This window comes from Diplotaxodon limnothrissa, linkage group LG15 (genome assembly GCF_057381915.1).
Source record: "Diplotaxodon limnothrissa isolate DT_005_m linkage group LG15, D_limnothrissa_male_GT1.1, whole genome shotgun sequence".
In the NCBI taxonomy this organism is placed as follows: Eukaryota; Metazoa; Chordata; class Actinopteri; order Cichliformes; family Cichlidae; genus Diplotaxodon; species Diplotaxodon limnothrissa.
Window position 1 is genome coordinate 21,050,149 of NC_140610.1, and position 15,717 is coordinate 21,065,865.

The 15,717-nt window shown below is 38.2% G+C and overlaps 1 protein-coding gene across 1 annotated transcript in view; it reads left to right on the forward strand.

The window, feature by feature from the left end:
- fam184ab (family with sequence similarity 184 member Ab) overlaps window positions 1-15,717 on the forward strand; it is a 216,477-nt gene that overhangs the window by 193,102 nt on the left and 7,658 nt on the right. The window contains exons 19-21 of the mRNA XM_085372694.1: window positions 8,822-8,939; window positions 10,729-10,833; window positions 14,306-14,562. Coding sequence (XP_085228820.1) covers window positions 8,822-8,939; window positions 10,729-10,833; window positions 14,306-14,562 — 480 coding nt within the window. The remainder of the gene's footprint in view (window positions 1-8,821; window positions 8,940-10,728; window positions 10,834-14,305; window positions 14,563-15,717) is intronic.

A 15,717-nucleotide genomic window follows, 5' to 3' on the forward strand; every position in this document is an offset into this window, starting at 1 on the left:
TGAAGTCCAACTACACAAACAAACTTTTTTTTTTTTTTTACACAAAAAAATCATGACATGTCAACGCCATCAAATGTACTATTTCAAACATCCAAAAAAAACACTTCCAAACTGTAAATCCCAAATATATTGAATCCTTTACGTATACTCAGCATGGTCTGTGTGTTGCTAGTGCCCCTGATATTAAATTATATTAAATTCCATCAATTTAGTAGGCATGAAAGATTTTTGTACAAAAAAGAAGATGTTTCCTACTATATTTTATGAACATAAAGAGTACATCATCTGGGTCTTGAAGTGCCACCCATGTGGACCTACATATGCACTTAGCCAGTCCAATCAATGTGAAATCTATTCATGAAAAGCTCCAGGCCGTGTCTCAGATCCTGGTCTTCCATGCTAACATTGGCTGTTTTAATTCACCAGCTGAACTTTGCCACGATATCATCCACAGCAAATCAGATCTAGACCTGTTCACCTTGACTCAATCAAGTGGTGTTTTGACTCTCCTTTTTCAGTGGTTTTGGAGTCGTGACCATATTTGCACCTTTAAATGTTAAAGAGACTGGTACATATTTAGGTATTCTGCTTAAATTGAGCATTCAAAACAAAGCTACTTAGTGCTAAGTAAGAGACAAGCTAAGTAGACCATATTATTTCTCAGACACTATTAATTGTATGAAAAATGTTCCAAAAGGCTCCAACACCACAAACAGTCAAAAGGTTAAGATCAGTGAGCTTAATAAGTACCCCCCACCCCCCACCCCCATGGGACTTTTAACACACGAGTCTATGGGAATTAACTCCACTGGAGGAAGTCCTTTAAACCTGACATGAGCAAATTAACCCAAAAGCAATTTTAGTCCTACAGTGAATCATTCCTGTAATAAAATACAACTTGTAATCATTTCTAATCTATAAATTATATTGTATGGTGAGTGTCAAGGGTTAACATCACACTGCTGCAGCTTTTCTGTTCTCCAATGTGAAACTGAAGAACTTCAGAGGGTGATTCACCACCAGATTCAACCCTGAAAAACTGCATCTCATAACATGAGGCATTCAGCTAAACTCTTTATACACTGAATAAAGTTGAGAATTCAAGCATGGTGATAAAACAAAAAGAAATGTAAATTATTGCCTCCTTTAAAGCATAAGTCCTCTGAGTCCTTAAGTATGCTGTAAATTAGAAGTTACTCAGTCGAAGAACTCTGAGCACAGATCAGAGTTGATGTATAGATGTGGATCAAAGACATTTAGACCGCCAAGAATTGATGAAAGGGGTTAAAGGACCTCATTAGTGGTAGGAAATGTATGCGTGTGGGGTTTTTTTTATTACTGCAGATGAAGAGGGAGAGTTGTATTACTGATGACATGCAGTGAAGATACTGTAGGCAAGAGAGGTCAAGTGAGATGTTGGGTGAATTGTAAGTGATGAATGTATGTATAGGAGGAAAATAAAAAAGGAGGCTGAGGGGATGTGAGGAAGATGGATAACAGAGACTGAGATGTGGTATAAAAGCTGAAAGAGAAAACTGGAGAAGATGTTTAGAAGAGTGGGTGTAAAAATAAGGTGAATTTTAAGGTAATCTTCCTGTTGGTGGGCGATCTGTGATGTCAAAGCATGAAGGAAAGAGATGAAACCAAATCTGTGAAGAGAAAGCAACACTGATAAAAAACAGGGAGATGAAAAATGAAAATTCATACGGAGACATGCTGTGTGTGTGTGTGTGTGTGTGTGTGTGTGTGTGTGTGTGTGTGTGTGTGTGTGTGTGTGTGTCCAGAGACCATCAGGAAACATGTAGCGAGCTAGCTCTACCCTTTAGAGTTGACCTCCTTTTACTCAGATTCTGCTGAGAGCACAGCGCCACCTGCTGGGTCACAGATGAACAGTGTGAATTCACCCGAATCACCCTGAATGGGCAGTTCTTGCATCCACCCTTCAACATTATCTTGCATAACACACTGCACCCTTTTCCTGTAATCCAACAGTATCTGAACGCATGTGAAGCGTTACAGCAGCTGTCTGACATTTATCTCTTTTGTTACAGCGCAAGTCTGAATGCATGATGTCACATTGACAGATAGGCACATATAAGATAGTAAAAGAAATGATTGCTTTGACCTGCACAGCAACAACATGAGGAAAAAATAAGGTTGGCATTTCAGGCTCTTTCACAGACCCCCTTTGTGCCTTCAGAATTGCCTCAGTGCTTCATGGCATAGATCCAGCAGGATGCTGAAAACAGTCCTGAGAGATCTGAGTCCATATTGACATGATGGGATTGTACAGTTGCTGCTGGTTTGTCTGCTGAAGAAATCAGGGGAAAAAAACAGTTTGAGATGATTTGTGACATGGTGTGTTATCCTGTTGGAAGCAGCCATCAGAAGATGGGTACACTATGGTTATAGTGGGATGACCAAATATTCCCGTTAAGCTGTGAAATTTAAACAATGTTCACTTGGTATTCATTGATACAAGGCAGGCAGGATCCATGCTTTCATATTGTTTATGCCATCCAAATGTTGTAGCAGAAATCGAGACTCAACAGACCAGGCAAGTTTTCTGTTCTTAGCTGACAGGAGTGCCACCCAGTCTGGGTGTAACGAGTGGTTGTTTGAGTTACTTTTACCTTCCTATCAAGCTAGAAGCATTCTGCTCATTGTCTTCTGACCTCTGACACCAACAAAGCATCTTCATCCAAAGAACTGCCGCTCACTGGATATTTTGTCTTTTTCAGACCATTCACTGCAAACCCTAGAGATGGTTGTATGGGAAAATCCCAGCAGATCAGCGCTTTCTGAAATACCAACAACCATGCCACAAACTCAAATCACCTTTCTTCCTCATTATGATGCTCAGTTTGAACTTTAGGTTGAACTGAAAATGTGTACATGTCTAAATGCATTGAGTTGCTGCCATGTGATTGGCTGATTTGACGTTTTTGTTAACAAGCAATTGAACAGGTGTGCAGGTGTAACAAAGTGGCCAGCGAGTGTACAACAATTCTGAAAATCAAGCTTTTCCCACATTTTTTTGGTCAGTATTGAGATCACAATTATTTAACTTTGGGGGGAAAAGTGCATTCATTCGAGAAAAAAAACATGTCTTACGAATTAAGTGTTTCCATGAACTAAACCTGCCACAGTCTCATGTGGCAAAAATTAAAGCAAGAAGTTAAGATCTTCTTAGTTTCTCTTTTATTTAAGATTAAATAATAGTTAATCAAAAACTTAAAAATGATGCCACAAAAGTGTTTTAGAAAATAATCCCATCTCAAGGCTTGACTTTAGTTGCATCACATTTCAGTGTCAGTTTTTTTGTGGTTTCTGCCTGTTGTTTTTTCTGATCCTAGAGATTAATGTGTTGAAATTTGTGATCAGTGGTTGTGTGTTGAGTTCAAATAAACTTTTTAGATTTTTTTTTCTTTCTGAATTACACTCATTTTAGTCCATTTAAATCTATCTGAAATCAGACCCAGCCTTGCTTCTTAATGAACCCTTACCAAAGAGAAAAAACATGAAACCATCTACATCATTATCAGGGCACAAGGTTTGTAGTCCATGCAGGAAATTTAGGTTACAGATGTATTCTAGGCTGTTTTTTGTTTTTTGTTATTATGGTAAGAATTTTACTTTAATAAAGTCAGGAAAACTTCCTGATTTGCTGTCTTCACTCAAGTCCCTAAAGATGCATTTCTAGGGCTTTCCTCTTAGATAATCCACTTTCTGTCATCTAATTAAGTACAGCATAGATTTATCTTAACAAGCTGTGTCCCTTCCTAATTAATCACTGTGATGACGCGACAGCTTTACCCTCCCTCTAAATATCCCCTGAAATTGCTGCACTGTTTAGTTTTCATGAATATTTCAGTGTTTTGCTCTCTGCCTGTGCACCTTGTTGCTCGGTCCTCTGGGAGTTTAAAAGCTCGCCTGCGGGGTTTTTGTTTTTATGAAGTTAGGATTTTTCAGTTTGTAGTCATGTCTGCAGTCGTATTAGCAGCCTTCCAGCTGAGGTCGTACATCATGACTGGAAAAATTCACAAAGGGAGGGGACTCAATTCCAGGACACCAGGAAGAAGAGTACAATCTAGATCTTTAGTCCAAAACTTAGGTCCAAAGTAGTAGTATTGCAAAGACTATGTAAAGTTACAGAGTGTTATCTGCTGAGATGCATAATGTGTAAAAGTTGCCAACACTCTGCTGACTCAAACACTGCAGCGCTCCAAATCTTCTCTGGGATTAACATCAGCATAAAAACTGTATGCCAGGAGCTTCATGGCATGGTTTCCATGGATGAGCAGATCCTGTAGATGTAATATGTAAGTGGCCCTGCACTTTTGTCCACATACTGTATATACTGGGGACTGACTTGTTAAATAAACACAGGTAGTGTATTTAAAAAAAAAAAAGAAAGAAAGAAAAGATTACTAAATAAAAATGAGACCAAAAGAATCCAGAACCATGATAGCGGCACCATAAGCATAATTACTGTCTAACACTTCAACACCAGTTCTCAAATTAACACATATTAAACTGTATGTAAATATCGCAGAGGTTTTGCTTTCTGCAACATTAGCAATGCAATATTGAAAAAGACTCCAAGGATCCTGCAGAAAACCCCCTGCAAGTCTCAAAACACCAATTTCTTCTCAAAGAGAAAACAAATTTTGTTGCTGCACGACCAAACAAATCAAACTGCTCCTTTAAAGATCAAGCTGTCTCTGGCTGCCGTAGATAAAACTCTGCCTCCTATAAAGTCTTTATAGAGAAAATATCAAGCATACAGTATGAAAGCTGCTTAATGTGACCTTTTGGATCTTTCCTTCATTTCTCTTTTAGCCTTCTTTTCTATTTTTAACGTTTTCTTTGATGAGTGCTTCTTTATATCTCCATATTCTATCATAAATGCACAGTGAGTTTTCGAAATGACTCTTCAGTTTCTCATTCATTTTTCTCACGACATTTTTGTATTTGTATGTCTTGGTGTATATTATTGTACTTACAAAGTTTAAACCAACTAGGGAAAAATGTTCACTTAATGAGTAGTTTGTGTCTGCAACCACACAGCTGAAACTATTCAGAGTTAACACTGTGCACATGGACCAGTGCAACAACATGAGTGGGTCATGCATTTGTTCGTTCAGCTGCTGATGTGGTGTGAGTAGCATGAATGTGGTGTGTCAACAGCGGCTATGAGAGAAAAGGTCAAGACATGATAAGAAGGTGGCAAAGATAACAGAAACCCTCCTGACCATTTCTCATTTCTGTTTTTGGGACATTTGAAATCCTGAAACCTCAGACTCTTGCTGAGAGATTCTAAGTCATCATCTTATCACAGACTTCACCTTCACCAAGAAGATGAAGCACCTCCAGAAAATCCACATGAACACAGTGTTGCAGGTTTGCTGGTGACATATTGGAGCAGTCGTGGCTGTCCAGCGTCTCTTATCAGCTTAACCATGCAGCGGATTTTCTCCCTGCAGGTTGTCATGATGTTTTGTGTGTGTGTGTTTGTCCGTAAGCTGGAAACCGTCTGTCCGTGTGATCTGAAACAAATCTGAAAATGAGATAAATGCCACTGGTGGCACAGCGCTCCCTTGCTTTTCCTGTGGGTGTGACTGAGGGTCCTTCTGCTCAGCGAAGGGTTGCTGATGCTGTGGTACTCAGGCACAAAATAGCTGGTCACTAACCACTTGGCCTCAGTGTGCTCCTGCTCAGAGGAAGAGCTGTTTTAGCACCAACTCAGTCTGCTTGAACACAGATATAGATAGATAGATAGATAGATAGATAGATAGATAGATAGATAGATAGATAGATAATCAGTTATTAACAGTAAAAAAGGATCCAACTTGAATTTTTCTTAAATAAAGATTAGCACAATAACATCAGCTATATTTTGCCTAACAAAAAAGAAAAAGGCGAGCATAGACGTGACCCTATGAGGCCCACATATCTCTAAAGACGTTGTTAATTAGCTAAGACAAAGCAAAGCAAAGCAAGTTTCATATCTCATTGAATACAACTTGACTTTAATTTTTTAAATGATAATTACTATTAAAGCCAAAAAAAGAAGATAATGGGTGTGCTGTAGGGTGAGGTTATGTCCTTTCTCTGCCCCTTGCTCGTAGCATCCAGTTTCAAAACACAAAGACTGCAACAGCCTCAAGCTCCTTTCCTTCATATTTTTACTTTCGTGTTCAGAATTTACTCTAGATCCCTAAAGTGATTATTGCACTTGAACAATACAAAGCAGCAACCAGAATTTAGTTTGGTTCATACTGTAGATATTCTCCTACTTGAGCAGCAGAAAATGTTTGGCAAACAGGAAAAAAAATGATGAATCGCCTGTCTGATAAACTCAAAAGTACCAGCACAACAGCAGAGCTAATATCTGATGAAAGTGCAGATCAGCTTTTATCAGCATCACTTGGATGAGCTCCACTGGCTGTTCCACTCCAATGCCAGATTTTCTTTGGAGTGACTGCAATTTATCTAGAAGAGAAGCTGGCCTAAAGAAAGCAATCACTACTGCCATTTTATTTTTTTATTTTTTTGTTATGTTAAATACTTAAAAGCTCAAATTTAGCTGTTAAAAGATGGGTGCTTGATTTATTTTCCTCCAACCCATCAATATATAAAATGTGAAGCTTACTAAAATGAAAAAAATCATGTTATGAAAAATGGACTGAAGAGACTCATAACCTGAGTTAACTCAGAAGACACCTCATGAGGTTCTTGAAACAGTCCAAAATGCAAAAGCCACAACACAACAGACCTGAGTCTGAATATATGAGGGTATAAGACAGACGCTGGGACAAAGACTAATTTAAGAACTATAAACAATGGGAAGACGCCACTGACTGTATAGAAAAGGGGCAATTAGGAGGAGGGAAAACACCTGGGAAACAAGGACAGCTGAAACTGATCAAGAACAATAAACAACGAAAATAAAAGACAAAAAACAAGAGACAACAGAGTACTAAACTGAAACTGGAGGTAGCGCACGGGGGGGACAGAGATGTAGACTTAACAAGAAAGAAAAGGAAATGAGGGAGTCTAAAACCAATTAAGTATATTTGGTACTCAGCATGTAAACACAATATAAAAAAAAAGACTAAAAACCCTAAAAAATAACCTGAAATACAAAATTTTAAGAACTATAAACAAGATACAGGAGAAAAATCCAGGGAAATTTGTACTGTGTTAGTGTAACAAGTTTTTAAGTTCACTGTCAAATAATAATAAAAAGTATTACCAAAACTAGAAACATGCTTGCAGCTAAACATGAAAAGAAGTCGTGTTTGATCAAAAAGACCTGTTTTCATTTCCTAAAACGCCTCACATAAAAGTTTCTGTAACTGAGCTTTGATGGTTTCATTTTCCTGTTATTGTTTCTTTTGCTTAAGTTCTTTTTTCTTTCTTTCCTAATTTAAATTTATGAGGGTGTCATGTAGGGCTGCTCAATTAATCGAATTTTAATCTCGATTACGATCTGGGCTTTCAACGATCATTAAAAATGACTGAGCCGATTATTAGCCCCTCCCTCGTGCTTTACTCTCGCGCTGCTCCGTGTGGCAAATCGAGCGCACCTCTCTGCATTTCGAACACGTGTCACAACAATTACCAGAGGGAAGCTCGGAAAGCTAAGCAGAAGTTATTTGGAGAGGAGAGTGACTGCTGGTTGAAAAGAGAGGTAAAAAAAACTTCAGTGGTGTGGAAACATTGTGGGTTCGCGGAGTCAGACGTGGATCAAGTAGACACAGTGTGTAAACTTTGCTACAGTGTTGTAGCTGCACCACAGAGCAACACTGCAAAGTTCACTAAACATAGATGTTTACATTTTTCATTTATTTTTTATATTGCAAACATTTGCACTGTTATCAGTATTTGACCACTATTTTATATTATTTTTTGACAATCTTTAAAGTCATTATTCAACACATTGTTATTGTTAAATATCGTCAAATAATCAAGATCTCAATTTCAGTGAAAATAATCGTGATTATCATTTTTGCCATAATCGAGCAGCCCTAGTGTCATGTCATAATTCTTGTGACCAGAAAAAAAAACATATTCTGAAAATACTTTGATTTATTAGCAACCCAGTACACAGTAACTGCAACTGAGTGCATCGCTGTTTAATTATGAGACTGGCATAATGACTTGTATCACGGCATGTTTCTTTTATGTTTACTTGAGTTTTGTGCACAAAATAAAATTTTAGTTTATCACAGCTTAAAAAAATAACTAATTTAAGCCAACAGTACAACATATGACTGCTTGCTTGAGCGTGTCACTCGCTTACTGCACTGCGCTCTTTAGCGTGCAGAAGGGAAAACGTCACCAGACGTTAAATTAATCAGAGCTTTTACACAAAGTGTTGATTTCTCTAAAGGCCAGTGTGAAAATAAATCCATTATAACGTTTTTGAAAGTTCTCCTAAGTTACAGAATCAAAACATTCTCCACAGGGACTGCACAGCTGCTGACATAATGGTTTTTGTGATGAGAAGAGGCGAGGGCGGGGAAGAAAGGAAGGACAATTACTGTTTTATTGATTAAAGTGTAATGAAAAAGGAAATCGCCTTTTGATACACACTTTTAATTTTCTCAACTCTTAAATGCTTCCATCTTGTAAACATACACTATAAACTGCCAGATCAAATGTTCCTGCTTTGAATCTTTCCCTGCTAATGTTTGATGTCACATATGTGCATTGACGTGTTGCTTGATTTTTAGATATGTATAATTTTGTTTTAGCCTAGACTGTGGGTGGATATTTATGGTCTTATGTCTTTTTTTTTTCCTTTATCTCACAGGTTGGAAGGAACAGAGGATAAGTTCAGGAACAGAGAGAGTCGTCCTGAGGATCTGCAGCTCATCGCCGAGCTCAAAGATATGGTTTCTGAGAGAGAAACTCTAGTCAAAAAACTGGTGGTAGGTATTGAGGTAAAGTCTCAACCATAAGAAGCTATAGCTATAAACATGAAGAGGAAAATGCATTCTCCCTTATTTGTTTGCACACTGAACAAAAATGATGAGTAATGCTTTCCAGATCTTATCTGATTTATAGAGAAAGCATGGATAGTGTTGTCCAGACCCACAAAATATATGTTTAACTCTCCTGAAAACTCTAGGCTAAACATTTGAATAAACCCAACAAAAAAAATGTTTGCTGTACAATTAAAAATCGCTCAGGTTGTGCTGATTTTCACAAGTTACTTTTCTAACAACACTGATTTTATACTCGTTTTTATACTATATTACTATATTTTATCTTATATTCGAGACTAAAGTGAAACACCACATGGTTTTACTACAGAACCAGCTTTGAAGTCATCTTTTGAAGCTGTTTGGAAACGGCCAGCGCATTTTAAATAATAATTAAATGACGTCCATTGCACTAATCATCTGTCTGTCACTTCTGGCCACAGGCTAGCTAATGAGCCTCATCAAAGAACCAAGAGAACACCAAAAGAGAGAAACAAGCCAGAGTGTGAGGAGAATTGAAAGCAAGCATTTAGCAAAGAACTTGTCTTACAATCAATAAAAAAAGCACTTGGTTCGTCCAATTCTAAATGGTTTCACACTTAGCTTTGACCTTTTCAGTCAGTAGTTCAGACACACAGCGTCAGATTAATTTAGTAAAGGGTGGCTAACATTAGCAGTGCTAACACCAGCGTCTTGCAGGTTACCGTTGACATGCCTGTGCAGAATCTGGGTACATTTTGCTGTGGTCGAGTAGTTATACCATGTAGTGACTGTGGCTGGGTGTTTAACATCTTATAAAATCTAACAGTTAATTGCCTTTGAATATGAACTTAATTATGAGTAAGTAGTTTAATCAAGCAGTATTTGCACTCATGACTGTCGAGGGCAGCAACATGTATTCGACTACTCATACACACACATACAGCTTAATAACTCATTACTCACAGAGTTTGACATGTTAAAAATAATGTATGGGTGAGGAGTCCTTCATAAAACGAACAGTCGGTAAATATTTGACTTAAAGAGAAGGTGCTAATTAGAATAGTGCAGGACCCAAGACAGAATCCTGAGGAACACCACAAAGTTGTTTCTCAAGAAGAGTCCGAAACCTCATGTGACAATTGAAATGTTTAAAAATAAAATAAAAGATTTCAACTCGTCCAAACTTGGAAACATGCTAAATATATTCACATGTTGGCATTCAGAACTGCTACCCTCAGAAATATGTTGGAATTAGTCTTCATTTAAACGCTGCATCACAATTTTCAGCACCATTGTCAGCTTAGTTTCTCTCTTTCGGACAGTTTGAGACCTAATCTACTTCAGTTCATTAACATTGTGAGATTCATTGTTTTTGTCTGACACTCAGTGGTACTGAGATGGTGATTTTTATTAATCAGGTTACATTTTTAATGCTGAGGCACTATTGCTGTCTGAGTCAGCTGTGGAGTTGTCTCTGACAGTTTGGAGTGCTTGGGAGGTGAAAAGTTTATGCTAAAGTGCATAAAAGGTACCTCACAGGTGCAAAATTCTGGTGGGCAGAAGAGTTTGGTTGTGAGAATTGCTGTTTTTAAGCAGTTTTCACAAAGACATGAAACTGTAGTGTCAAGTTTGTGTGCCACTCGGAAATGTTGCCAGACAGAGCTCATTAAATGTGTGATTTTCAGTCACTCTACACTCCCCTGAGTCCTCCGCAGCCTAACTGGCTGTCAGCTAACACGATTTTCTCCTCCAGGACGATAAAAAGTTCTACCAGCTGGAACTCGTCAACAGGGAGACCAACTTCAACAAAGTGTTCACCGCCAGTCCTAATGTGGGAGTTATCAACCCGCTCATTAAGGTAGGCCCTAATATCCTGTAACACGCCACACACAGGGGCACTCTGATAAGCCTGCTCCATTATTTTACTACATAGCAAAGATGATATCCACTCCAAGTCATTTCATGTACATCCGTGCTGATCAACCAACACCATCAGTGCTGAGGTTTTAAAAAGGTACCACAGTAAATCATTTTAAGTAATACCTGTTAAGAATTACACCATTTTTGAGGTGACTGTCGTCCTTTAGCAAAGTTTACAGAGCAAGACATGAAGTTGTTTTACAGCAAAGAAAGGATCACGATGTTCCAGTAAAACTTTCAGAGTTTATGAGAGACAGTAGAAGGACAAGGGGAGAAAAAAAATCAATTTTATCACATTTATTCTTTTCTGTAAAATGAAGGTCGTCAAGGATGGAGAAACGGACAGGAAACGGCATGAGGAACAGGAACTGTGGTGTTTCTTTCATTTCTAGATAATAGCACAGACTGAGGAGTGAGGGGGAGGCTGTCCAAGGTCTACATACCAAGATCTTGTTTGTTTGCAGCAGCTGAACCAAAGTGTCACAGTTCATATAGATTTCAATGCACCATAAAAACACCACAAAAGGAAAGGGCCTTTGGTTTTAATGAATGCAGTCAAATAAAATCAGGAAGTTTGACTGCAATAAAATTATTTTCTCTTATTACCTTTAATTAAATAAATGCTGTTTCCTGTTAGTCGCTGTGGCTCAATGTAATTATATAACTAGAGAATTTAAACCTAAAGCCAAAAGGACAATGGTGCTTTTCTGAAGCATTGATTTTGTGATCTGTTTAAAGCTGCTGAAAACAAACATTTCTGTTCTTTAAAGCACTTCTCAAAAAATCAGTATATAGGATGTTGGTTTAGCGAAATAACCAGATAAGCAAAAGCAAGCATTAATTTAGATACCAGACTCCCCCGCCCCCCAATGTTACACAATATATTGCAACAAAAGGAAAAGCTCTGTATACTATATAAGGATAATTAAATGGCACATTTTTAGAAATCATATAAATAACATTTATTTCTATTTTAATATTTGATAATTGAAACAATTTAATTTAGACCTTTCCCTCAGCTTGTGTAAAAAAGGTTCAATAAATACCTTAAAATCAATTGTTTATTAGAGACTTGGTTTTTCTTTCCTTCCTGTCACACCGGCATCGTATTTTCTCTTTTTACTGGATTTATGACGACCATCTTGTAGTTGTCAAGGGTGTGGTCAGAGGGGGGGCATGGGGTGGCACAGGCCCCACTAAAAATACAATTAACTCCACTGGATGAAAGTATGGATGGGACCAGTGGTTCAAATATAGCATAGTGCATTTACTCAAGCACTGTACTGAAGTTTGATTGATTGATTGATTGATTGATTGAATCTTTATTTTGAACATGTTGAAAAAGTACAACAAAATAGAATTAAAAGAGACAAATGAACAAAGCAAAACAAAAGGAAAACGAGCAACCACAACTCCAAATAACGTTCATGTTCAAAAAGGTAAATATAAATGGCCTGTATTTATATAGCGCTTTTCTAGTCCCTAAGGACCCCAAAGCGCTTTACACAACCTGTCATCCACCCATTCACACACACATTCACACACTGGTGATGGCAAGCTACATTGTAGCCACAGCCACCCTGGGGCGCACTGACAGAGGCGAGGCTGCCGGACACTGGCGCCACCGGGCCCTCTGACCACCACCAGTAGGCAACGGGTGAAGTGTCTTTCCCAAGGACACAACGACCGAGACTGTCCAAGCCGGGGCTCGAACCGGCAACCTTCCGATTACAAGGCGAACTCCCAACTCTTGAGCCACGATCGCCGGAGCAGGAAGAAGCATAAACTTATTTAATCCCACCCCTTTTCCACTATCTAGTATCAATAGACTACAGAAATACCTCCTTGCAATTACATTATATGTTATGTGTAATTTTTTATTTTTTTTATTTATACACATATATGTTTCTATCTATCCATACATACGTATATACACACATACGCACATATACACATTTTCAATAACCCCATTAACACCTCAAGGATACACAACCTACAAATATATATATATATATATATATATATATATATATATATATATATATATATATTATATATATATATATATATATATATACCCATACCAACATACCCGTGCACGCGCACACACATGAAAATATTAGACAAGAACAGCCTATAAAATCTCTACCTTTTCCCTGTACCCTGTAAAAACCATATCCTTAAACCGCTTTTTAAACTGCGCCATGCTCGGACATTGCTTCATATCTTTACTTAGTCTGTTCCACAGCTTCACTCCACACACAGAGATGCAAAAACTTTTTAATGTTGTACGGATACGAGGATGTTTTAAATTTAATTCCCCCCTCAAATTGTATCCCCGTTCCCTTTTAGAAAACATTTTTAGAATATTCAGCTTAATGTACTACATCTGCTTCAGTAATGCATCTTTATGATGATGCCAAAAATCACTCCTAGTGTTTTCTAATCCAGACTGTATACTGAATATATTTCAGATCAAATATTCTGATTTTCTGTGGGCCCTTTGTTCTTTGTTCTTGGTGTCCCATGTGATAACACTCCCAGACATATGGTGGTTGCCGTGGTGATTTAAATCAATTAGTGCTTCTACAATAAGAATAGCAGCTCATTTTTCTCTTTGACCGATGTCTAAAGAAGCTCCTTTGAAATTAATACTCTTTTCTTTGTTACATTGCATTAAGAATTAAATTGATATTTTAAAGTAAATAGTGTGCCGACCTTTTCCTTTTGTGGCAAAAAAGTACAAAAGAGCAGAAAATTAAAAGGTTTAGAACAAGATTGACATTCTCATGCAGGACTTCATAGCTCGTAGCAGGAAACAGGTTCAGAAGATGTTTCTGGTTAACAGAATGTCTCATTGTCATGTGTGTCTGAGCTGAATGGTTCCCACTGCATGATTTAACTGTTGACACGATCTCAGGTACAACTTTGACCTGTGACGCGTTGTTTTCTTTGCAAACCCTTTCTCTGATCATGTCTTTGTGTGTATAAATGTGCCACCCGATTTGACTGGTCTTCTTTTCTTCAGCCTTCCTTTGCTTTCAAAGCCATTTGTTAGTGTGAGATGTTTCCCGCTTTTACACATCTCTTCTCATCTGAACTTTCATTCTGCTCAGAGTGACTGGTGCTTTAAGACTGTGACTGAGCAATGCCGGTCTTCAGACTGATCCATTCACTCTGCTTCGATCAGCATTTGAATATTATTAAGTTAGCACGCTGCTCTTTCCTGTCTCTCATTGGCTGGACTGTTACAGCTTCCAGAGCTCTCCCTGTACTCCATTTGCCCTTTTTATCCTTTCATTACTTCCTAAGTTTTTATTATTATTTTGTTTTAAACTTCCCTTTTGCTCCTTTTTGACCCCCGTGCCCCTCCTTTTTCTTTTTTTTTCTTTTTTTTTTCTCCTGTGTAGCAAAAGAGAAAGAATGAGAAAACAGCAGCCAGCAGATTGAGCAGCTCTCCTAATGTCAGGGCTCTGGAGGGAGCAGGTATGGGCATGGGCTTGGTGGGTACAGGGAGCGGCCAGCCCCCACAACCACCACCCCCGCCCCCAACCCCGCCCAGTCGCCTAGAGCCTATCCCCAACTCCCCCCTCCATCACCTTGAGCTCAACTCCAACAAACCTCTTGCCCCGCTGACCCCTCCCACCGAACCCAAGAAATTCATGAGGTGAGACCTTTTCAGCCCCGACTAACAGCAGCGCATTAATTATCCAATCACAGGCCTCAGAAGCACTTTTACTGAAGTGAGTCGTGGCCAGAGGTAAACATTCAAATATATAATATCTTTATTTTAGATTTTAAAACAAACAACAGAACTTGGTTCTTCTTCTCTACAGATGTTTTGTTTTATTATACTCATTCTTTCTTGCCAAGTGTGGCACTTTCATAAACCATAAGAAGCATGAAATCATTGTCAGCTATAGCTGCAGATTCTAAAAAAAGAAGCTTTCAGAAGCTCTGTGCTGTGATCAACTGTTCGCTGATTCCCAACCTTGTTGATTGCTGGTGCCATGTTGAGCTTTCCCCTCTGCAGTTTGTTGACAGTTGTAGAAGCAAGATGTGGAACCTGAGTTTAAGACAAAAAGGCAGAAAAACGCTGCTTGTTTTTAGATCATTACTTTGGTTTTTTGGCTTAAATATCAGCTGTTGCTACTTGATTTTCTCAGTTTTTGTTATTAGTTTAATCAAGATAACACACTGGTTAAACTGCCAGGTGTTGCTTCCACTTGACTCTGTTTGGAACAAGATTAAAATATATGTATTTAGCAGGTGCTAGAGCTGCAACAAAATTAGTCATCACATAATCAGGCAGTTATTTTAAAGATTTGGCGTTAGGTGATTGGTGGATACTATGGTATTCTCCAGATACAGTGATGTTAGATTGTTTAAATGCAAAGACATTAAAGGTGACACAGAAAAACAAACTCAACCAAGGTTTAGTCAACATATTATAATTTTTTCCTTGGAAATGAATAAAACCTTTCTATTCACAACAGCTGTATAACCTTGAGGAGGTGCTTTATATTCCAAGGCAAAGGCCCTAAAATATTAAATTGAAATCCTCAACAATGAGACAGTCCCATACTATAAAAAATCATTAGGAAGTAGAACCAGGCATCGTTTACATGTTTCAGACATTCAGGGTGAACTGGCATTATAGTACATAGTATTAACTGATGAGATAAAAACTGCTGCATGGCTCGTTGCATTCAAGGTGTTATGGTGTTACATTAAGCGGTCACTCCCAACTCCAACCAAGGGGGTGTTTTAACCCAAATCTTGTTTCACTAATGCTGTCCCTAGCAAAGTACTATCTAGAGCC